Consider the following 23,174-nt stretch of genomic DNA (forward strand, 5'->3'; position numbering starts at 1 on the left):
CCACTTCATTGTCCTTTTGGACTAAATTTCATCTGCAGGTAAAAGTCTCTTAGCTGTTCACAAATTTAGAACTAAACCTAATGGGGGAGCTCAGAGTTGCTGCCTCTGAAACATGCTGCCTGCTGAACTAAAAGCCATCTCAACTGAGGCCCTTTTCAAACACAAACCGCATTTGAATATATATATATATATATATATATATTAGGGGTGCAACGATACACAAAATTCACGGTTCGGTTCGGTTCGATACTTTGGTGTCACGGTTCGATATTTTTTCGATACAAAAAAAATGTTCATGCCTTTTTAATTTGTCATTTATTAAAATTATAAATATATATTTTAACTCAAAAGTACAGTTTTTAAATTTAACCCTAACCCTTGTGCGTGTTTTTTATTTTGACAGCGAATGCGCACCTGCGGACCACTTATGTGCAGCCCTGGTTATTTAGCTCGTCATTTTGCAGCCACAGAAATTCTTTTGTCCATAAAACCATAAAGCTGCACTTTCTTTTTGCCTTATAGTCTGATTTGTCATAACTTCTCCGTTTTGTGGTAAGCTTTTCTTTGGCTGTCACTTCTTCACCCTGACCTGTCTTATTTGGCTCAGCAGAACTAAAATATATATCTGTCTGTGAAGGTTCTCAGTCATCCAGGTCATCGTAGTCAAATATATATCCTGCTGCTTTTACACGCGCACTCACATAAGCTCAGCGATTCTCTGCGCGATCAACCTCTCACATGTGTAAGCTGCGGGAGATTTCACTTGTCATGTTTGCATAGTGAGCTAACAATTAATAAGACGATGTCAGAGGAATTGGTGCACAAATTATCATCACTCACAGATCAGTGCTGTCGCTCTCTATACACAGTTCACAGGATTGCAAAGTGAAAGCAAAAAAACAAGCGCAAATTCAAACACGACTTCAATATGTCACATATTGACAGTGGCTCACCGATGCCAATGACATAATTACCCAGCTACATTTCTGAAAGAATGCAAAAGCATTGACATATATTTTTCCTACAATAGCCCGACGGGCAGGGAAGAGATAGATTTTGGTAGCCCGACTGAAAAGATCGCTAGCCCCGGGACGTCGGGCTAGCGATATTGCGAGCCCTGTATCTGATTGAGGAATCACTCATCTTTGGAAAAGAGAGTTTATTACAGAGAAATGGCTCTTTCCAAAATAAAAGCTATACTATCCGCTTCTTCTGGGTTATATTCTCAGCAGCATATTAAACACATAAGGAGAATCATGTGCTAACAGCTGTCTAAATGACTCGGCTAAAGTTAGTAGCATGCTTGCTTGTTTTTTTTCTGCTTCCACTTGTCTTTGCACTAGGATGATGTCTGCATAAATGTGGAGTCATATTCGTTGTGTTCCCACTAGTGCTTTCAGGTTAATCTCGTTGAAATGACCTTAACGCCACAACACGGCAAATCTCCATTAACGAGCTACCGCCGATTGCCCCGTGCATGGGGCTAGATGGCCAACATGTTAACGAGCTAACTGCGCTAACACACTAGCTCCCACCCATGTAATTGAGCATTGCATGGCAAACATACTGTTTTACTTTAGTCCATGACTCGCTTACCTTCAGGGTCATACGTCACATGAAAACCAAAATAATTCCAAACGCCAGATCTGAATGAGGGTGGGGAGGTCCACTTCTGTCTCGCTAGCTTGCCCTGCGCTCTTCCTTCTGACCATGCTGTCTGTGTTGAGCGCTCAGTGAATCTGCGTTCGACTACTCCGCCTAGGCTGCACTGTCGAGCCTAGGCGGAGTAGTCGAACGCAGATTCACTGAGCGCTCAACACAGACAGCATCGTCAGAAGGAAAGTTGATAAAATAAATTAAAAATTTTGTATTGTTCGATACATATGCGTACCGAACCGAAAGCACTGTATCGAACGGTTCAATATCGATACGAATATCGTTGCACCCCTAATATATATATCTATACATATATATATATATACATAGATATATTCACAGATGGTGATTTCTGCAAGTGTTCCTGAGCCCATGCAGGGATTTCTGTGATAATGCTGCCTGAGGGCCTGAAGATCACAGTAACTGATACTGATCTTTGGCCTTGTTCCTTGCACACAGAGATTTCTCCAAGTCTTTGGACTCTTTGATATTATGCACTGTAGTTGATGAGATATTCAAAGCCTTCACTCTACACTGAGGATCATTATTCGGAATTCTTCTTTAATAAAGCATACGAGTTTATTTACATTCTAATAAACTGAATAAAAATTGCAGTTCTTATTTTTATTATTCGAGAAGTCTGAAAAAGGTCATGCTCAGTGGAGCTTTTACTGGAGTGCACTTTTCTCGCTGCGTCTCACTCCTTAAGACATCTTCTATTTATGGGCTTCTTTATCCAATATTGAAGATACTACAAGACCTCAGTGTGCTCCCTTATCCCACAGAATAAGAATAGAAACGGGTAGAAAAATAAAGCTGACGGTAATCGTTGCGACTTGGGGACTATACTTTTGGTTAGCAGGTTGCTTATTCTTTGTTCTCTTTGGCTTCAAGCTTAATCCAGGAGGCTTCTCGGTCTCCTGCATGAATTATCTGCAATGACAGTTCCATAACACACTTCTGGGTCATTTTAATAAACGTGTTGTTCCACTGTTTATATAGCAAGACTGTGTCGCTGTCCTTGGTACTGAACTTAAACACACTCGTGACAGAAACTCTTTGATGCCTGTGATTGGGCAATACCGTCACCTCTCGTCCTCCGATTGGTGGAAACGTTAACTGTGCTTACTATATGTGGAAACAAAAACCTTTATGTTTTAGTCAGTTATGTAAGCACTTTTTTATGCACACCTGTTGTCAGTAGCTATAATAGGTAAAACTATGGTTAGCCACTTTATTAGTTATACACCTGAGAAAAATGGCAATGCATCACAACACAATCACATAAACCCAAAATTAATTTTAAAAAAAAAATCAAAGGGTTTTTAGGGCTGGTCATGTCTTATTTGATGAAACAGAGCTCTGCAGTGATTTGGCTTCAAAGAGAAAAGCTGGTCTGGTGTTAGTACAACATGGCCTTTAAAATATTATTTTCTATACTTTAGAGAAGATTTTCCCAGGTAAAATGAAGGCGAGGCCTAGAGTAAGTAAGAAGGATGCCTAATCAGGCGAAGCATATTCTTCTGGAATGTTTACCTAGACAAGGTCGATCCTTTTTGACTCATCCCCAGAAGGTGGCAGCAAGTTCAAACAAATCCAGCCCAGACGCAAAGCTGCATAGCACCACGTCCACCAAAGTAGAAAGCCACCACACATTGATATAAAAGCAAATTTATTAAAGAAAAAGCGGGACAGTTTGTATCCCTTTTTTGTTTTTTTTTTTAACTATACATTATGTGCTATACAACATAGACAGAAACATACAGCCCATAACCGCTGACCAGGTTCAGCTTTAGAGTGATACTTCATCTTTTTATGTCTATTTGAAGGAATTCATTGTCCCAAAGCATTTAAGTGGTCTTCAGACCATAAGCAGCACCCATGTGTTTCACTGAAAATAAAAAAAAACAAACAAACCACACATCGAAAATCAAACTTGACTATCGCACACGTTCACACAGAGGGGCCAGAGCTTCTCAGAGGCTGTCACAAATACTGACAGTTTACCAAAATTGGAGTATAAATCAGCAGAAGTACATATTTTCCCTGTGAAATATTTTTCAGTCAGCAACACTGCTTCAAAACACAACTTAATATAAAAAAAACAAACAAACAACACAACCAAAAAACCCACTACTAACAGATGTTAAAGTACTTATTATTTGAATGTATAATTAAACGCTAATGAGGGCGGGGCTAATAAGGGATTTGACAGTGACTGTAATTTGGGCCGTTAGTGAGCCTTTATCTGCAAATGTCAAAACTTTCACCTCACTGCACAAATCTGACTGATAATTCACCGCTTTGGACTTAAATGTTTTTTCAAAGCTTTTCCTCCTTATTAACAAAAACTCAAAGGTTATGAACACGAGGAGGACTTTCTGAGATTTGAAAACTAATAACTGACACATTTCCAGCCTGAATCAATGCTACAATACTTTTTCTCATATGAGGCACACCTCACTTTAATAGACTATTAAACAGAACTCTTATCTTTATAAAATCAGAAAAGCCTCAGAAAATAAAACAGACCAAGCTGACATTTATAAACAAATTATTATTTACACTCTCTTCTTAAAGAAACTCAGAAATCAGAGCGTTTTATATTTCCTGTGGTTTTCTCAGTGAGGAGGAGTGAGGTTGTTGTGGTTGCTGCGAAGATTGTGTTCCTTAAGATGATGCATCTCTTTCGTACGGACACAAAAACACAAAACTAAGGAGAGAAATAAAGTGAAACCCACACTTGCATATGATCTAAATCAACCCTTAACAGTCTTTCCATCGGCTGATACTCAGGTAATCTGATTATTTACAGAAGAAACCGGGTAAAATGAAACTAATGTTGATCCTTAATAAATAAAGTAGTCTGTATGAACACATTCTGCCTGCAAGTGCAACAGTCTGTGTGTGATGTGTGGTCAAGCTGACACTTTAAAAAAACAAAACAAAAAAGAAACACCCTGCACTGTAAGTAGGAGAGATTGGAACACTAGGGTTAGGCCGATAAACGGGTGTGCCAACTCTGATCACACTTCTTTAATATTCGATTCGCCTGTCAGTTTTAATGCTCCGACGCCTGCAGAAACACTCTTGTTGAGAAGCAAAGAGCACAAAACTGACAGTGTTATGAATATCGGCTGTATCGGCTGAACCGTAGTGAGAGCTCGGAGAGCAACAGGTGTCGCTGTGTACAGATGCAGAAACAGGTACAGACATTTTTGCATAAACACTATGTACATACATTATGTGTGTTGGGACTAGATTTGGGAACCCTGCCAAGAGGAACAAAGGTTTGTTGTTGTTTTCTCATGAGTAAGGCATGCCATGGAAGGTGGCCCGCTGTGACCCGGTGTGGTGGGGAGCTCAGTCGGACAGCAGCGTTCGTTACCTCCTCCTCCAGTTTTCCCAAAGTTCATTTTAGAATTTGAAGAATTCTCACTGGAATTCGAGCGCTGGACTTGCTTCCTTTTTTGATCCCGCTCAGCTGATTTCATTGAAGCCGTCTGCTTTGATGTCATTACTTGGCAACTGCCGCTGGTCCAGCAATCCCAGAATGCTTTTTGCGTTTCCTGGATCGCTCCTCCAAGGCATGACATCATCACCTCGACATGAAGCGCCTGAAGTCAGCTGTTCAGCCCGTGTCAGTGATGTCATACCCTGCACTCCAATGTGGGAAGCATCCAATGCTGCTGTTGCAGGATCAGATATTTGACAGTCGTCGCCCTCTGGTGGCACCAATTGAGGCGCGCAGCCTTGGCTCTCTGGCCCTGAAGAGGAAAGGAGTTGATTACACACACACACACACACACACACACACACACACACACACACACACACACACACACACACACACACACAAAACCCCCCAGATGATCTAATATTTTCTCTGTAAACTATAGATATGTTAGCAGTGATATCATGAAAGAAACCATTTCCCTTAGCAAATAAATAAATCACTGTTAGAAAAAAAGAAATATAAAATGACCATCAATTGCACTCTTAAGCTCCACGCAAGATCTCGCCTCCTGAACTGAGGGTGATCATGAGAAAGGTGGTGGATCAAGCATAAACTACATGACAGGAGCCTGTTAGTGATCTGAAGGCAGGTGAGCCAACACTCAGCAAGAACACCACTGGTAACCCACCATGTGGTAATTTCAATGGAACGCTCAAGGTCCTCCCTGATCATAAAGGCACATGCACAGGCCCGTCTTAAGTTTGCCAGTGAACATCCAAAGGATTCAGAAAAGGTTTGAGAGAAAATTCTGTGGTCAGATGACACCAAAATAGACCTCTGATGCATGAACTCGACCGACTGTGTTTGGAGGAAGAGAAATGCTGAGTGTAACCCAAAGAACACCATCCCCACAGTCAACCACGGAGGTGGAAATATTATGCTGTGGGGCTGTTTTTCTGCTAAGGGTAAGAAGAACCCAATGAACCTCTGTACCAACTACACTGGTAGTTGACATTCAAATCAATGTATAACTTTAATGTAATGTGAGTAATGCCTCTACATTAAAATGAAACTACCATAAAAAGTAGAGATTGTTCACATCTTTGAAAAAAGATTATTATTATTGTTATTTCCAGATTATTTCCCCCACTGGCTACATACTGTGGATGCAGCCTCAGACGCATTAGGCCGATTAGGTCATATCCTGACATGCGATTCATATCCACTGAGACCTGGCTACTGTAAGTCACATCAGTTATTTCCATTTAGAGTCCATCTGCACACTCAAAATGCTAAAGCCTCGAACAAATTAACCACTTCTCGGAAAATGCAGGAGTCATCAAATATTTGCAACATCACATGATGCATGATTTTCTGCATTTTTATGCAAGAACAATGCGCATAATTTTAGATTACAGTCACAGATTTAAGTAAAATTTATAAATGGACCTACTAAGTATTAGAACGGTAATAATTACAGTTTCAAAGGACACCAACTTAATGGAATAAACTTTGATATAGGTCATTTTGGTTTTGGAGTCTTTAAAGTCAAACCTGTAGTGCTCATTGAAGTCCAGTCTGAAGCTGAGGAAGCGCAGGCTCTCATCGGAACTGGTCATCAGCAACACCAGGAACTGTTGGACGATGCTCTGAGAGGGAGAGATGAAGGGAAGGAAAAAAGTGAAATGAATTGCAATGGCTGATTCCACTGAATACAGTTCATGACGAGCAGCAGCTTTAGGTGGTGGCTCGAGCTGGTACCTGATAGAAGTGTGTTAGGATCCGGAGCTGTGAGCGCATCTTTGGTATGGTTTCCTGGAACTCTTGAATCCTCTTCTTTTCCTCTGCTTCCTGCTCGGCCGTCACTCCCCACTGACCCTGAAAGACGACGCAAGAAACAGATGACATAGCATCACTCACTATGCATCCATCTCCAGCCAAAACAACAAATATACCTCTCTTCCCTTTCATTACTTACCTCCTCCTCTCTCTGCCGCCTCTTCTCCTCATACTGCAACCTGAGGCTGAGTTCCTCCAGCGCTGAGCGGTAGAGGGAGTCCTGGGCGCTTTGAAATTCAATGATTTGGTCAAATATGGCCCTCAGCTGGTTCAAAAGAGACTGGAGATACAATAACAGAGTTTCATTAGGGGTATGCAAAACAGGGAAACAGAGGAATGACTAACAGAACACAGAAATCTTGTGTGTTTGTGTGTTACCCTGCTGTTATTGTCCAGCAGGCATCTTGAAATAATGGTGTCTAGGAAGACGTCGTGGGCAGCGATTATGTGGTCGAGGTCCTGAGCCTGACGCACTTTGCTCCACAGCTCGTCCCAGGAGCACTCCAACACCTGCGCACACATCACAGTTTACTACTGTAACTGATACGGTTTACTGAGGTTTTACAGCCTGCGATAGTAACAGCGCTGCTGCTAATGGACCTGACCTCAAAGGTGATGTAGTACTGCATTTGGTGGATGAAGTGGACCATCTCGGAGGCCAGGATGTGACACTGATGCAGCACGCCGGACAACTCTGCAGGGTAAAGAGCACAAGGGCGGGTCATGTTATACAACAGGAAGTAGGCATGCTATCAAAATATAAATATATTTTGCCATAATGCTGCAAAAGATTACGTACAAAAAACCTGAAAGAAGGATGAGAGTTAATTTCAAGTGAGTTCTCCACTAAGTATGTGTGTGCGTTTAAGTACCAGGCATGGTTTTTAGTAACTTGGCGTTACACATCTGTCCCTTCCAGATGTCAGTCAGCGTGTACTCCATCCTCTTGGCCCTCCACAGGAAATTGAACACCCGCAGGTAGTGGCCCATGCACTCCCTCGTAAACACCTGACAATATACACACAGACAAATGGTAATACTCACATCTTCAAGCTTCCACATGCAAAAAAATAAAATAAACAGAACATGTAGGAGGCTGTGTGTAGTCACCGTTGAAATCGGTCCATCAACATGGTAGTCCAGACTGAAAACATCCCAACCTGTATCACCAGGAGACACCTGGAGGCCACACAAGATGAGCCATAGTGAGAAAAAGGATCATTCTTCATTATTAATTCAATTACTTCCTAACAAGCAGGTGATGATGCTACCTCTAGCAGGCGTACGTCCAGCCTCTTGAGGATCTCAGCGTTATCATACTGAGCGTTGGTGGCCCTGACTGCCGTCTCCAAGATACCAGTCAGATTGTGTTGGTATAAAGTGGTGGCAGGACGGGCCAGCTCTGGTCTGAGATTAAAACATGTAGCATATGAGAAAATTAGGACTTGCAGCTTGATCATCAGTGTTATAGATCAGGAAGGAAAACCATACTTCAGTAGGTCCATAAGGTGTCTGATGAAGTCTCCCTGGCCCAGCAGCAGGTATCTCCTCATGGCCTGCAGGTGCTCCAGCAACAGGTAGTTACGGTTGAGGACATCCAGCAGGTACTTGCTGGTGTCGAAGTAGGCCGCGTCGATCTTCTCCTGGAACGCTCCCTCCAGGTCAGACAGCAGCTCTGCGGCTACGTGAGCAAGAAGGTATCAAATGGAGTTTCTCTGCTGGCTACATTTTACACATTAATGAATGGCGGTCTTTTATATAAGATGAAAAAAATTTATGAAACATTTTTAAAAGAATTTTTTTATATTAGAGTTCAAAACTGCTGATTCATGGACAAATATTAATATGGATTAAAAAAATGTACCTTATTTATCAAATTATTACAATTATTTATTCCTAAGCGTTTAGATTTTTGCTGTAATTTTGGACTAACCCTCCTATTTTCCTTTGGATTCAGGGTCAACCAAGTCTTTGAACTGTTCTACTAGACAATAAGAGAGAAAGAGAACGTCCTTCAGCTCATATTCTAAAAGCCACAGATCAAACTGGTTAGATGAAGTCCTACAGACAGAATCAATAGACTACAGCTGAGTATACCCAGTTCTTCTCTCCAGTCAAAAGGAGAGAAGGACAAGGCCCAAGAGCATCGACCAGTGTTCACTAAAAACAACAAACGTCAATACAGTGTAATGAAATCAATACGATGAAGACAGAACACACATATACACAAAAGGAGGCTCCAAGTTGGTTATGAGCGTATTTCATGAAAACACTAAAATTAAACCAACACAGCACTCTGAAAAAGCCAGCAAACCTCTATTCACAACTTCACCATACTGGTTTTTCTTCTTAATGTCCCATTATGGGCTGTCAGAAACAAAACAAATGGAAGTATTATCTATGAATTTGCTTTCCTGAGACGCTTACCATCTTTTGGAGTGTCTGCAGATTTCGACGCTGCCGTGATTTTGCCTGGCGGCGTTCTATCGTGGCAAACCTGATGCAGGAAGTTGATGGATTTGCCGATCAGCAGAACCTAAAGGGATAAGAGAAAGGGAGGAGATAGCAGCTCCTTTTCAGTCATTTCACAGTCTCGTCTACAAAAGCATGCTCTCTGGCATCCAGTGAAGACATCTGTGATGGCACGCGTACCTTGCGTGCCTGGTCCATGGTGATGAACGAAGGGATCATCGACTTCCTGAGGGAGTACTTGTCGTGCCACAGACGATCGGTCTTCACGTTGGGATCTGATGCTACAAAGAACTATGAACACACACATAGAAAAACACACACTTAACAGTTTTATTTTGCCTGCTGGGTTTAATATCCGGTGTAACAATCAGATAGGCGCTGGTACGCATGTTGACTTTGAAGGTATATTGACATACGCTACCCCACATTCCCAGTGATATTGATATAGCCTGAGGTTGCGTTACATAATCGTTTCTTTTAATTTCTCTATAGCCAGCACAGTGGTTGCATTTGACATTTTTTCCCATTACAACTAGCCCTCACTGTCCTCCATCAGCAAACAAGCCCTTTCCCATTCCCTCAGAAGTTCTACTAGATGTTGCCGACTTAGTCACCTAATATTGAGACACCTTCATCCACAAAACAAGCAACTTTTTAGACAAACTTCAGCTGCTTTTAGTTGAAGACCAGTACAGCCATATGAGCACAGTTTTCCCTGCATCTACTCCTTTCACTGAGTAGCAGCAGCACACTTAGCTGACTGCATGGCAGCTGATATGCACATGAACGACCAGTGGATGTGAACTAACTGTACTTATCCAGACAGGAAGAGGCGCTTGGCTGAACAGAGTCTAATGTAACATTTGTCACTGAACAAGTAAGTCTATAGTCAGTGTCCAGACCGTTGCAGAGGTTTCCATCCTTTGTCACATTCACTTAAATTATCCATTTACTTCAGTGTCAGTACAGCAGCCTCAACTGGCCGTCTAATGAGGGCGCTGAAGGCTGTGTACAAGGATACATTTTAAAAACTGATATCAACTGTCAGGCTCACTTTAAATTCATCGTTATGAAGCTGTGTGTGGCTGAAATAAGACTTTCACAAGCAGTGTCACTATGAAAACCACAAGGATGACATTTAAATGCCTGATCTACACGCAGAAGCAAACAGCCTTTTTGAATTCTAAAGCCTTAAGTTGGATTAAGTGTTTTTTAAGTAATTATTAAGTTATGAAGGTTTAAAAATGCTGCAAAAAATTGTATTAAAAAAAAGTGCCAAATTTTGATCTACCTGTTTGTGTGCATGCATTGGTAAGCTATGTGATGCTAATGATGTGTAGCTCCATGTCAGCTACACCAACTACACATTTACTTCATACCATGCTTGGTTAGTTAAGTTGATTCTTGATCGTTTGTTGTTTAATGACTCGTACTTGCCTGAAATAATGAAAAATGTCCTACTACGCTCCAACTTCAAAGTGACAAGTTTTCAGTGGTAATAAAAATGATATGTATTGTTCTGAAAACACAATGTGGCTGATGCAATAAAGTTGGGCCTAATTCTAGTTTGATTATTAATAACTGCACACTGTCAAATGTGCGCAGTTAAAAGGAGAAAACAGTGCGAATAAGCATTTACTGGCTCATTGCCTGAGAGTTCTGCAATGTTACAACCTACAGTGCCTTATTTATTTAAGCCTTTCAGCCATAATTACAGCTGTTGTTTAGAGTGCGTTTTCACAGGCTGTGTGAGATCTCCTGGGTAATTTCACTCCTGAAAGCTCCAGTAATTTCTAACTCTGTGTTCTTAAACACAGCACTTAAAACCAAAAGTCCAAGCGCTCGGTAATGGTCCGCGCTGGACACATAAATACTGTGTGCGCGAGAGCAATAGAAAGAGAGAAAGGGCGGGGAGAAATAAAGGAGACACATTCATCACTGTGGTCTCCATTACACTCCTCTCATCAGTTCTCATTTAAGGGGCCGTCCTGGCTCTCCTCTCTCTGTAATGTTCCCTCTCATTGGGGTCAAACATCAGAGCAGTCAGAGAGAACATGCGCTGTAATTCTCAGATTCTCTGTAAAGACATTCATCTTTCTCATTGAATTTTGATGCACTGCTCTGCATTTATTTTGATTACAAGAGGTTTTTATTACTGCGCAGAAAAGATCAGAGAGGCATGTGTACCTCGTGGTAGGTGTCTTCTAATTCCCCGTCGTATATCCACCTGTAGAGGAAGTTGAGAATGGGGTGTGACACCAGGCTGAGGATGTGTTGAACAAGCGCTCTCATCTGTGGGTCTCCCGTTTTCCCGTAGGCATGAACTGCTGAAGCCAGCTCGCCACCCTTACGACCTAATGACACACAATGCGGGGACACTTAGAATGCTATATTCAGTTTAGCATGTTCACCCACCTACATTAAAACCAACAAGCACACGTCCACACACCCTGGCAGAAGTCGACGAGGGCGGCGAGCGTTTTGAGCCTGACTTTAGGGTCGTACATCCAGACCAGCAGCCTCCTGAGGGTCAGACTGCTCTCTGTGCACACGGTCACACCCTGGTCATCCTCCACCTGCAGCTACAGCACAGAGAAATTACCTTAGATCAAGCGTCTGCTGATTTTTCCATTACACATTTCCTCATTGTCAGCACTAATTTTGTTTACCTGCGAGTGGAGGACAGAGAGCAGCCTGTAGTACTCCTTAAGCTCCTGGTGGAGTGAGGCACAGAAGCTCTGAGTGGAGAGGAGAGGTCGTGGGTGGAGAAACACAGAAACAGAAAGGTAAGCATTAGTTGAGGACTGTGTGATAAAACTGACGTGAACAATTAATTCACATGGCAAATGTGCACACGCACTCACATACCTGTCCAACCAATCCAAAGGCCCGGTCGAGGCTTCTGGCATCAGTGTACTTCCTGACTTTGTTGTGGAGCCAGCCAAGTTCAGCCAGTCTGCTGCTGGTGTCCCTGAGGGACTTGCACAGCACCACCTAGTGAGTCAGAGCACACATTACAACACATATAACAACATCTGCTTGTTTATTCTTCCACCAAGACCAGAGCGGAGGCAAAGCTATGTCCGTTTGCTAATTTATCAGCAGGACTTGGCAAAAACTCACGAGCTGTATTTCATTAAACTTGGTAGAAAAGTGGGCAAAAGTAGAACCCATTAAATTTTAGTGCAAATTCTGAGATGCAGCACTGGCTTTGGAAGACGACTGCATTATCATATTGTTCTTCTAGTTAAGCGTATGACAAAAAGGGCCAGCGTGATTTTTAATGCCATGTAGTAACTATTATGCATGCCATGATTTGACCCTGACAGTGATCCAAATACTGGAATATTTACTCTCAGCTTATTTTTAAACTATAGTATTAGTTTAATATTAGGCCTATGGAAAGGAATCTCTAGCACAGAGTTTATAGACATAATCAAGGTATAATTAAAATCTTAATCAGCCACTTTCATTAAATCGCTCACTATAATTTACGCAACACATCTATGACTAACAAGGCCGTCTTGCAGCAGACGACCTTGTTTCCGGGCTGAAAAGTTCGCATTAAATTTTCATCTGCTTAACAAAAACCTTTTATCACTGGAGCCTTACAGAGAGCTTAAGTGGCCAAAGCAGCCTCCAAAATATCTCCATCCTTGACTAATATATCTGTGCTCTCAGTGGCTCCGTCTCCATCAGGTGGACGGTGTCGGCAGATCGAACACAAGTCTAAGTTTAGCGTCACGGAGTGAGAATATGGGACAAGTTCCATCTATGGCCTTCCCATCGATAATGTGGCAAAAAGGGGAGGAGAGGGGGAATTAAATAAACTGACAGGACAGACAAAAAAAAAAAAATAGGAAAGAGAAAGTGGGAGAAGATCGATGTGACTCAGAGCCAAAAAGCTTTATATTGATCTGTTGAATCTTGGTTCTAAAGTTCAGTCAACAAAAACAGTCTTGATTTCATATCATCTATTATGCCTAATAAAGAAAAGTGATCTTTGAGCAGCTGGAGCTCCAGGACTTGGATCCGCTGCAAGTCACTGTGGGATGGTGATGATTATTACTCTATGAAATGTGTGTACCCTGCTGAGCTGATTGGTCTATTAAGAGCTTTTACAAAGCTAGACGCCAGTTTGGGTACCTTGCTGTCTATTTTGTAGCAGTTATCCTGCGCGCTCATCTTGATGAACTTGCCGTCAATTCCCTGGAAGACGTAAAGGATGTCCCGCACCAGCGCCGCCTCGTTCACCTCACCTGCGCACGCAGAATGTGGAGGATTATATTGTGTTAGAGGGGAAGTGAGAAATGAAAATGAAACTTTAAGATCTCATGGTACATGGATTTCTCAGATAAACTCAAATGTACAACAGGACAGACTGAATGAATAATGCAACACATGACACAACAATGGGAGACACAAGGGGACGTCTGGCTATGAGTGATAAATTGAGAGAGATCTGCTCAGAGCCTGCTCCAGGATACTTCCTCTGAATGCAACATGTTATGTATTTAGAATGTATGGAGGTCAAAAAGAGTTAACTTTTGTTATTAAATGGTAAATGGCCTGTATTTGTATAGCGCTTTTACTAGTCCCCCATAGGGACCCCAAAGCGCTTTACACACCCAGTCATCCACCCATTCACGCACACATTCACACACTGGTGGAGGCAAGCTACAGTTGTAGCCACAGCTGCCCTGGGGCAGACTGACATTCAGTGCATAGTAAATGCACTGAATGTCATGGAGGGTTTTATTTTTTTGGCATGGTCGTGCAGACCTGAAACCCACACTGTATACATGTCACTCACCGGCTGGGTCACCATCTCGGCGAGGACGCACTACTCTGGCAGCGGGGACCGGAGGCCCGAGGGGTGGCCGAGCGGCGGGCGGAACCATAGCGGAGCTGGGCGAGGAGCTTACAGGCAAAGTCCAGGCTAACCGTGAACCCAGAGGCTGACCGCCTCCAGCTGCAGGCTGAGGTGGCTGGCTGAAACACAACAGCACATTTACTTTAGTTATGGCTGAGCCGTTCTGGATTTTTGTATATACATTTACTATGCACTGAATGTCATAATAATTAGGGATGACGCCATGTTCATGTTTACAAAAGACTGATACTCTTTTCAATGAAACAGTTATACTGTTCTGATCGAGTGGCGCCTTCTAGGGCTGAAAAACTAAACCAGCATGGGCCACTGTAGTTCCTTTAGTGGCCACTTAAGGCTCACATTTGCCAAACTATTCCTCAAAGCCTCGTTAAACATGTTAAAACAACCAACTTAACAGCATCAAAACCCTTCTTCCAAAAACATTTTCAGTCTAACCAGTCATTAAGAAGGGTGTGGTTAGCTTAAAGTCTAGGGCGTTTCATCTGTTTTTGCTGACAGTTTTGGAACCACAGCCAGCTGTAAGCAGCTGCTGTCTGCTGGACCTCACCTTAGATAAGTGGAGTGACTGAACTGAAGCTCTTAACTGTGCTGTTGGTGCCTTTTAAAGAATTTTAAATGCAATTAACTGACCAAAATGTTTGTGCTTCAGTTTTGATGAGTGAAATTAAATTATTAGTCCATTACTAATTAGCAGGTCCTTGTGTCTATACGCTGGTTACAGCTCCCTAACTAAGCTTCCTAGTGTTAGCTATTAAATTACACTGATTCTAAAAAACACAACGTGGCAACAGCCAGGATGCAAATATTGACAAAATAAGAGGTCATGCGAGTGAATACAGGATTGCCTTAGATGGATGTACTGTGTTGAAGTGGTTAGCACTGCAGAGTAAGAAGGTCTTGGGTTCAAATCCACTGTAGGTGGGTGAACATGCTAAACTGAATATAGCATCCTCTGTGCAACCTCAAGCTGGTGTCGCCGCAACCGCAGCACGTGTGTGCAATCGGTCAGTTTTTTATGCAATCGTAATCTGCCAGACTCACAGATTATATAAAGGGAGATGTTGAAACGTTATAAACAGTATAAAGTGCGTATAAATGGTATGGAGCTCACTGTTTGCATAACGCATAAATGGGACCTCAGCCCTGCAATATACTGGTGACATGTCTAGGCTGTACTCTGCCTCTCATCCAATCACAACCGGGACAGTGTCCCACCTTCCCCAAGACCCTGAATTGGATGTGGAAGAAAATGGATGATGTGGCTGACAATCACAGCAAAGAACAGAAATCTCACAATCAAGATTTGAGTTCAAATTTGGAATTTCTTTGGGAATTCAGCAGTTACTTTTTGATCCCTTGGAAAGTACTGGAACAGTCATTAAATAAAGCAATCCCAGCACACATCTTTGTACTGTTACTTAATTATCACTGTGTGTTGTCCAGAGCCATGGGAAAACTTGATGTTTTCAAGAGGATAAATTGCCTTTTAAAGACGCAAAGGTGAACCCAGACAGCCCAATGATCATTGTTTACTAAAGGCCCACTGCATTATTAATAAGAAAAAAAATGGGACTAAATGGCCATTAAACTGTGTTATAAGGGGTCAAGCTGAGAGGAAAGAGGCAAGTTCACTTTCTGCTACTAAATGATACCTCTTGTATCTGACATAGGGCTTCTCACACAAACACATCAGAAAAACAACCCTTCACTGCAGAGCTTTTCGGGGCTGCCTAAAACCTCTGGTACGTGGCTTTGACATGGAAAGCTGAAGTTTTAACAAGCTGATATGAAGATGCTCACCCTGCAAGCAGTGGCTGTGGTGTTGGTGTAGGTCCGTTCAGTGTGTAAACTCCTAGACTTGAAATCCCACTGGTCCCGACACTAGCTGACAGGCCGGTGCTCCTCTCCCCATAGCTCAGGGCCAGGCTCTGCGGACGGGTGCAATAGAATGGGGTGGAGTGGGCGTCCCTGGGGAGGGCTTGGGCAAACAGTGCCCCGTAGTTTCCAACCTAGGAAGTACAATCAGACATTGAAGGTCTCCAGAATCAAGTATCAGTGCATATACACACGTAATCACTATGATCCAAAAGCTCGAGCTTTTAAACATTCAGTTTAATTTTCTTTCTACTCTTGGCTTTGTATGATATCACAGAGAGGGGATATCCTTATATATTCATCATGGCTCATAAGTTGCTATAAGCACTGAAGCTTCCACCATCTGCAGTTCAGATCATCTGTTTGTAAAGAGGTAGCCAGTCTGATGAAACCTCACCTGGGGTGTTGACCCAAGGCAAATGTAAGATATATAAGAATGACTTTTAACTCTGATTCATGTAAAGCTACTCTAATCTAAAAGATTTTGTGTTTGTGTGTGTGTGTGTGTGTGTGTGTGTGTGTGTGTGTGTGTGTGTGTGTGTGTGTTCCCCACCCTGCTGGATGGTTTGCGGGGGTCTTCAGAAAGGCTAAGCAACAAGTAGAGAACTGACCAGCGATGCTTTAGAACACCCTGCAAACAGGAAAACAACATTAAAAAAATACCACCTTCAAATCAGTTCAATTCGATCTCATTTACATAGCGCCCAATCACAACAACTGTCACCTCGAAGCGTTTTAAGGTAAAGACCCAAAATCAATACAGAGAAAACCCCAACATTAGACAACCCCTTATGGCCAAGCACTAGGTGAAAGTGGGAAGGAAAAACTCCCTTCTAACAGGAAGAAACCTCCAGCAGAACCAACCTCAGGGAGGGGCGACCATCTGCCATGATTGAGCAGGGGTGAGGAGAGTGAGACAGGACAAAAAGCACCCTTTGGAAGACTCTTTCATTTAATAAACAAAACAGTATTATTATCTGGAGGGGTGACTGTGGCGACTAGTGAGACTTATTAATAAACAAATAAATTAATATACAATTAATGACCAGTACTGTGTTATCAGCCCTTCAGAGGCTTACTCTGAACCAAATTAAACAGGTCTCTGTTTTATGCAAGCAGGCTGTATCATGCGTCAAGTGGGAAATTGTTCCATTAAAGCTTTAATACCTCTGTGGGTAATAATACCTTTCAGAGAGAAATCCAAATACCAACCTGTGTCTGAAGTTTCCTGTGCAGCTCCGAGAACAGAGCTGCATCCGCTTCTCTCCGCTGCTTCAGCACTGCAAGAGCATTAAGACCGACTGTGTTAGGTGGCGTTTCTCCTCCATGAATGGCTCATTTAACAGATGAACAAAGTTGGAAATGGTTCTGTGCCAAACAGGTTTTTAAATAACAAAAAGAAACTCTCCACAAATGGGATATTGTTAAAACTGCAGACCGAGACAAAGAAAAGTAGGAAATGTATTGTGGAGGTTCAAAGAGAAAGCCAGCAGACTGCAGCGCCCTTCTGAAAGCCCAAAGTTGCTCATCAAGATAAAGCATGCTGTGTTTGTATTTATAACTGCCCTCATATTGACAACCAACCCTCCAGCTCTGGTACACCCTGTCACTGCTGGCATTTAGAGCTGCAAGACAAATGCTATTTCTTTAGCAGTCACTGGAATACATTATTTCATATGCTCAAACTCACTCAAAATTAATTTCATTTAAATGTCTGACTGTTTCACATCATTAACCAATATAAAATATCCAGTTATCACTTTTGTGGCAATGTTGCAATTAAAATACACAAAGACTAAGCAAAAACTTCTCATAAGTCCACCTGGGATAAATAAATGCTGTACAGTAAGTGCTGTGCTATTTTGGTTTCACAGTCTGCAGCAAAGCTTGGATCAATGTTTTCCCACTAATGGTGTGACCTTGCTGCCATTTAATTCAAATAGGATTCTGTAGTATGGTGGAATAAAGATTTTCCAGCACATGTATTAAAGCTGGCATTCTGACATAAGGGGATCAGATGTCACAATGACTAAATGAAGTAATGTACAGTGGATTATAATGGATTTGCTTTCACAGAGGGAGGGAGGAAAGCATCAATCCAAATGCCACTCACGCTCTTTCTTTATCTTCTCTGACACCAGGAACTCGTCTCGTTCAATAGTAGGGGCATAGTTACTGCCAATGACTCGTACTGCGTACTGGAACTGGTGGGCAACTTCAGCTGAAAAAACAAAACAAAAAACAAATATCAAGACATGACTAACAGCTTGAAGGAATGTACAAATGACAGCGTGTTGACTGGGGGATTTTTTCCCCTGTTACATCATTACTTTACTTATTTTCCAAAAGCACAAACAGGATATAACAAAATGAACTTGCAGACCAGGAGAGTGCAGATTTGCCATTACTTTAATAAGGATAATGTATGATGGGACAGTGTTACTAACACTTTAGATACATATTTTAAAAGCTAATTCTCATTGCAGTTGCTAACTACAAAGGTTTTGGGCCTTTGATCAAAAGTGACTTAAAAAAACAAAAACAAAAAAAAACACTGCTTCTGCCTCTATCTACAACAGGGGCCTGCAGCTAGCCAGGCAACTGCATCCAATTTACCACACAGATTAGAAACAGAGCTAAGTGGCTAGCAATCTAAAAGATAACCGAGAAAGGCGAAGCACTTTATTTGAGCAAAAGTAACGGTGTAAGACAGCGACTCGTGGAAGTACCGTGAAGCTGTTCAGCTGGATGTGCAGCATCTGGCCAAGCCAATTGGCTGACAGATACGCGAACCGAGCCCCCGCTACGTCCCGTTTTTCCTCACAGCTAAAGCGATAGCCACATAAAAAGAAATCAATATATTTTCTTAATAATTTAAATGTGACATTGTAGTGACATGTTTACTCCCGAAGGCCTTAAGAAATTAATAAAATCCTATCTTCAATTCGGCAATTGTCCGAAAGACTGAGCAGCAGTTATTTAAGTAAAACTTCAACCGTTTTCTACAATATTCAGTCTGCAAAACAAACCTGGTGAGTCGGCGCCCGCTGCTTAAAACGTTTAATAAACAGAAAAATCAGAGCGGTCTAATGTGAAATATTAATGCCGAATTTGCCACTGGAAGTTAATCACTCACATACTGCTTCGTGTGAAGCATGTATGATTAATAACAGGACGCGAAACAACAAAAAATAGATTTTTTGAATGAGGTTAGGTTTGGCAGTTCCTGACTACTACAGTAGTGCAGTAGCGCGAAGCTTGCTAGCAGTAACGGATGTACCTTCGCTTTTCCCCGTGATTCTGCAGCAGAGGCTTTGGAGAAGGACGTTTGGCGATTTCTGATCCAGGGTTGCCATGCTCTCCGTGGCAAATGGGCAGTGTGTTCCCCAATAAATGAATAAATGTGAATGAATAATATGAACTAACTCAAATCCCCCACTACGAGCAACGCCATTTTGACAACTTCAGGCAAGCTAGGAAGAATTTGACAACGACCAGCGCCATTTGCCTTCAAAATAAAAGCATACATGTTCTTACCTATTTCTTTTAAAAACTTGCACAACACTAACGAAGGCTCAATAAATAATGTACACATTAAAACTAGAAGCACTGTTCCGCAAAAAAATAACAAGACGATAATACATACGACGCCAAGAAAGACGAGGAAGACAAGATAACCAGATAAATCAATATGTAAGGGGAACTTGTAATGTAAAAAAGAACCTTTTGACTGGTAAGACCAAAGGTGCAACATGTATGCCGGATGTTTAATTATCTACCAGTCCCATTAATAAATAAATAATGAACGGCAAAAATACCAAAACAACTAAAAGCCTATTTATGACATATCATTAATAAAGTTGTTACAGTTTAAACCAAAATCCATCACGTAGGTTTTATTTTGAAGGTTCAAACAAGAAACCGTGGTTATTATTTCTATTTTTACGGCGGACTTTCAACAGAACCCGCCGAAAAGCGTCTCCAGGAAACAGGGCGCGGACAAGTGGATGAAAATATTTCCCTCCTGAAACGTGGTGCCATGAATTATTTTGTTCTGACCCCGCTGACCTGCCTGTTACAAACCGATGCGTCACGACAGCAGTAATAACTTGTAATAATGAGTCTAAAATATTATGAAAATCTCTTCTCATTTTAAACCGAGCTTGAAAAAGTGGATGAGATTTGAGATGGAAAAGGAATATAAATTTTACCTTTCAAATTCCTTATTTGTTGTATCACAAAACTTTAGTTAACCTAAGTAATAAACAAACAAATGAATAAATAAATAAATGCGATTGTGTGTAAGTTATGTGTATTTCTGACATTTTCTGTAATGATTTCAGCACCATATCTATGGATAGCACCAGTCTGTTTTATTTTATTTTATTTTATTATTTTTTTAAGTTAAAAAAATACTAAATATCCCACAGTTAACTGAAACACCCAATCAATAATTACTCTTCACAAACACTAGAGCGCGCATGCGTTCACCCCCGGTGCCAGAGCCACCACCTGGCTCCACGTGACGTAGATGAAAGAAAATCTCTTTTGGCCGCGGCGCGAGACAAGAAGATTATTAGTACACGCGCAGAGGGGGGAGAGAGAGAGAAAGAGGGAGCGCGAGAGAGCTGGATATTAGTTTGGCTTCTAGTCTTTTAGGAGGAGCAGCTCGCTGCCCGTGTGAACTGTCTTCAAACTGTAGAAGACGCACAGACAGACACTCCCCCGTTTAAAGCCCGTTGCGGGGTCCGTAGGTGAGTTTGGAAGCGAGTCCTTTTTTTCCAATTCAGGAAGAAGAAGACGGGGGAGAAGAGAAAGTCATGGACAGAGGAGTAGAATTAAAAAGAAGCTAGCGCCCGCAGTAAAAATAACCTTTGGAGGAGAAAAAGACAGAGAGCAGAAGAAGTGTCCGGAGAGGGAAGAGGAACAGGATGGGGATGGATTTCAGCACTCTGCGTACTCTTATCAGCCGATATGTAAGTTTGTTTTTCCTTTTTTCTTTTTTTAAAAATTAAATACCCTTATGTTCACATTAACACATGCGACTAGTTGCCTACAAACCAAAGATATTTCCATTTTAAATCAAACCTGTGACCTTTTTTGTTATCACCGTTGGTTTAAAATTCCGACGAAGCGGCTCTCAGAGGATTAGGTTTCAATAAAGGGAGTGGAAAGCAACTCACTGAAGAGTGGTTGGGAAACTTCCCGACACTTAAAAATCGTGTGACTAATTAACCTTTATCAACTTATATATTTTTTAACTTTTTCCCCACGTCCCTTTATTTCAACTTCAACAATGACATTTCGGCAGTTTTAAGTTACTTTTTTAAAGTTCATTGCTCCACAAATGACACTAGATCCCCACTACTCTGATCTTGAAAGCACATGTAAAATGCATCTTTCACTGATATTCTTTAAATATATATCAGCTATTTATGTTGAAGCATGTGTTAAATAATAAGCTCCTCACATATCTGTTAGTGCTGAAAAACATTGTGTATCTATATATATATATATATATATATATATATATATATATATATATATATATATATATATATATGTCGAAATGTGAGAGAGATATTATTTGGTATGTACAAAATTGTTCCAAGTACTTTTGCAGATACTGTTCAGACATCTTTAAACAACAAACGCGGTGTGATTTGAATGAGTGAAAGGTTGAGTCACCTCACAGTATTGGTAAGTGGTGGGTGGGTGACTACCTATCTGCTCATGGCAGAACATGCCAAAAAATGCAGACAGGCAGCTATTATCATTCATGTCATCGTTGCCACTCAGTCTCATTTATTATGCTACCTCCCAGTAGAACAAAATGGAACATGAATTATGTAATCCACTTGTTTTCTCCCTGCTAGTCAAATCGATGGGCAGCATCTATATGGGTTACATTAGGCTCGGCAGTAATGTGCTTGACAATAATCCAGACAGTGCGAGCCCTGCTCACATGAGAGCCAGTGAGGTTTATACCCCAGCTCCGTACTCAGCTGAAGCTTAGGCACTGCTTCCCAACTGTTGCAACTAGCTGATTAAATACAATTCCCTGCTGTGTGGAGGGTGAAATGGAGCCATGTAGCTAGAAGCATGAAGAGAGAAGCCGGTGACTGGTGTAGGATGTGGGATGCTGATGAGGTCTGCTGCTGTAATTGGTCTGGATAAATGCTTTAGGTAAATGGGTTAGGGCTAAATTGATTGCATTGCTGCTGTGGTGGAAAGAGGCTGCTGAATACTTAAGATCAGGGTCAGGAACATCCATCTGTTTGTCAGATGAAGGATTCTCCCTGTGACCAAGTCTGTAAAGTGAAGCTAAATGTAAATTCAGGCTTTATACTATTTCTGCTATGATGTAAAGAGCCTGTGGTACGAACAGGCTGCTAAAAACATACTAATAACAAATGTTTGTAGAGTATTTAAATATGACAATTGGTTTAATTTTCAGGTGTTTATAATGACATGTAAACACAGTAATAATATGCCTAGTATCTTAGTCATGTTCTCATCTTCTGAGTTTTCTAAGTATTTCATGTATAGACTTGTTTGTGGCTGTAATTCAGAAACCAGTCTCCTTTGAGTCTCTGGGCTTTGGGCACGTTGAGATTTGTTTCACAAATAGACGTAACAACTGTGACAGATTTTACAGCCTGATAAAGGATCCCTGTGATTTCACAACAGCTCAACAATAAACTGAACTGAACTATGAGAGAATTTTCATCATTAAATGTTAGTGCGTGTTTCTGTTAACATGCCGACACGTGCAGTAAACATTTAAAAAGCAGCCAAAGATCAGAATTGAGGTTGTGTGAATTTGTTAATTATGATGCTTCACACAGAAACATTAAAAGGCCCGCTGTGCATGTACTGAAATTTTCGTTATTCACTCTATAAATACATCAATGTTTTCGTGCAAACAGAGTGCAACTGACAGTATTGGGTTACGTACAGTGCATCTTTGTTCTAAAAAAA

General features: G+C 41.5%; 2 protein-coding genes across 9 annotated transcripts in view; one reads left to right on the plus strand and one right to left on the minus strand.

Annotated features, from left to right (window-relative positions):
- Window positions 1-3,311: 3,311 nt before the first annotated feature.
- On the minus strand, window positions 3,312-19,670 carry tubgcp3 (tubulin gamma complex component 3). 2 transcript variants are annotated; one of them, XM_004573615.6, is made up of 23 exons: window positions 19,474-19,670; window positions 18,307-18,414; window positions 17,406-17,473; window positions 16,747-16,824; window positions 16,119-16,327; window positions 14,238-14,416; window positions 13,571-13,683; window positions 12,293-12,418; window positions 12,094-12,162; window positions 11,874-12,006; window positions 11,612-11,778; window positions 9,605-9,715; window positions 9,380-9,488; window positions 8,444-8,633; window positions 8,224-8,359; window positions 8,063-8,131; window positions 7,825-7,960; window positions 7,558-7,646; window positions 7,331-7,462; window positions 7,092-7,232; window positions 6,875-6,991; window positions 6,668-6,762; window positions 3,312-5,423 (listed from the first exon to the last, which is right to left on the minus strand). In XM_004573615.6, the coding sequence occupies exons 1-23, from the start codon at window positions 19,547-19,549 to the stop codon at window positions 5,357-5,359; spliced, it is 2,718 nt and encodes a 905-aa protein (XP_004573672.1). In that variant the 5' UTR covers window positions 19,550-19,670; the 3' UTR covers window positions 3,312-5,356. The 2 variants fall into 2 exon arrangements, with proteins under 2 accessions (XP_004573672.1, XP_014267678.1); XM_014412192.4 differs by having other exon boundaries at window positions 3,312-6,762.
- Window positions 19,671-20,741: 1,071 nt separating this feature from the next.
- The window catches only part of atp11a (ATPase phospholipid transporting 11A), a 52,674-nt gene continuing 50,241 nt past the window's right edge, over window positions 20,742-23,174 (plus strand). For 6 of the 7 annotated variants that reach the window (XM_014412193.4, XM_024798673.2, XM_014412195.4 and 3 more), the window contains exon 1: window positions 20,742-21,169. In XM_014412193.4, the coding sequence (XP_014267679.1) occupies window positions 21,125-21,169 (45 nt within the window). In that variant the 5' untranslated portion in view covers window positions 20,742-21,124. The remainder of the gene's footprint in view (window positions 21,170-23,174) is intronic. The other variant, XM_014412197.4, reaches the window with a different exon arrangement.

Source organism: Maylandia zebra, linkage group LG23, assembly GCF_041146795.1.
Source record: "Maylandia zebra isolate NMK-2024a linkage group LG23, Mzebra_GT3a, whole genome shotgun sequence".
In the NCBI taxonomy this organism is placed as follows: domain Eukaryota; kingdom Metazoa; phylum Chordata; class Actinopteri; order Cichliformes; family Cichlidae; genus Maylandia; species Maylandia zebra.

What these genes read in the sequence shown, in the direction of transcription:
- tubgcp3 (XM_014412192.4), bottom strand. Translation starts at nt 19,549, where the DNA reads ATGGCAACCCTGGATCAGAAATCGCCAAACGTCCTTCTCCAAAGCCTC. An exon ending in CCACAGCCACTGCTTGCAGG is followed by an intron (nt 14,417 to 16,118) that starts GTGAGCATCTTC and finishes GTTGTGTTTCAG; the next exon opens with CCAGCCACCTCAGCCTGCAG. An exon ending in TGGACGTACGCCTGCTAGAG is followed by an intron (nt 8,132 to 8,223) that starts GTAGCATCATCA and finishes TGTGGCCTCCAG; the next exon opens with GTGTCTCCTGGTGATACAGG.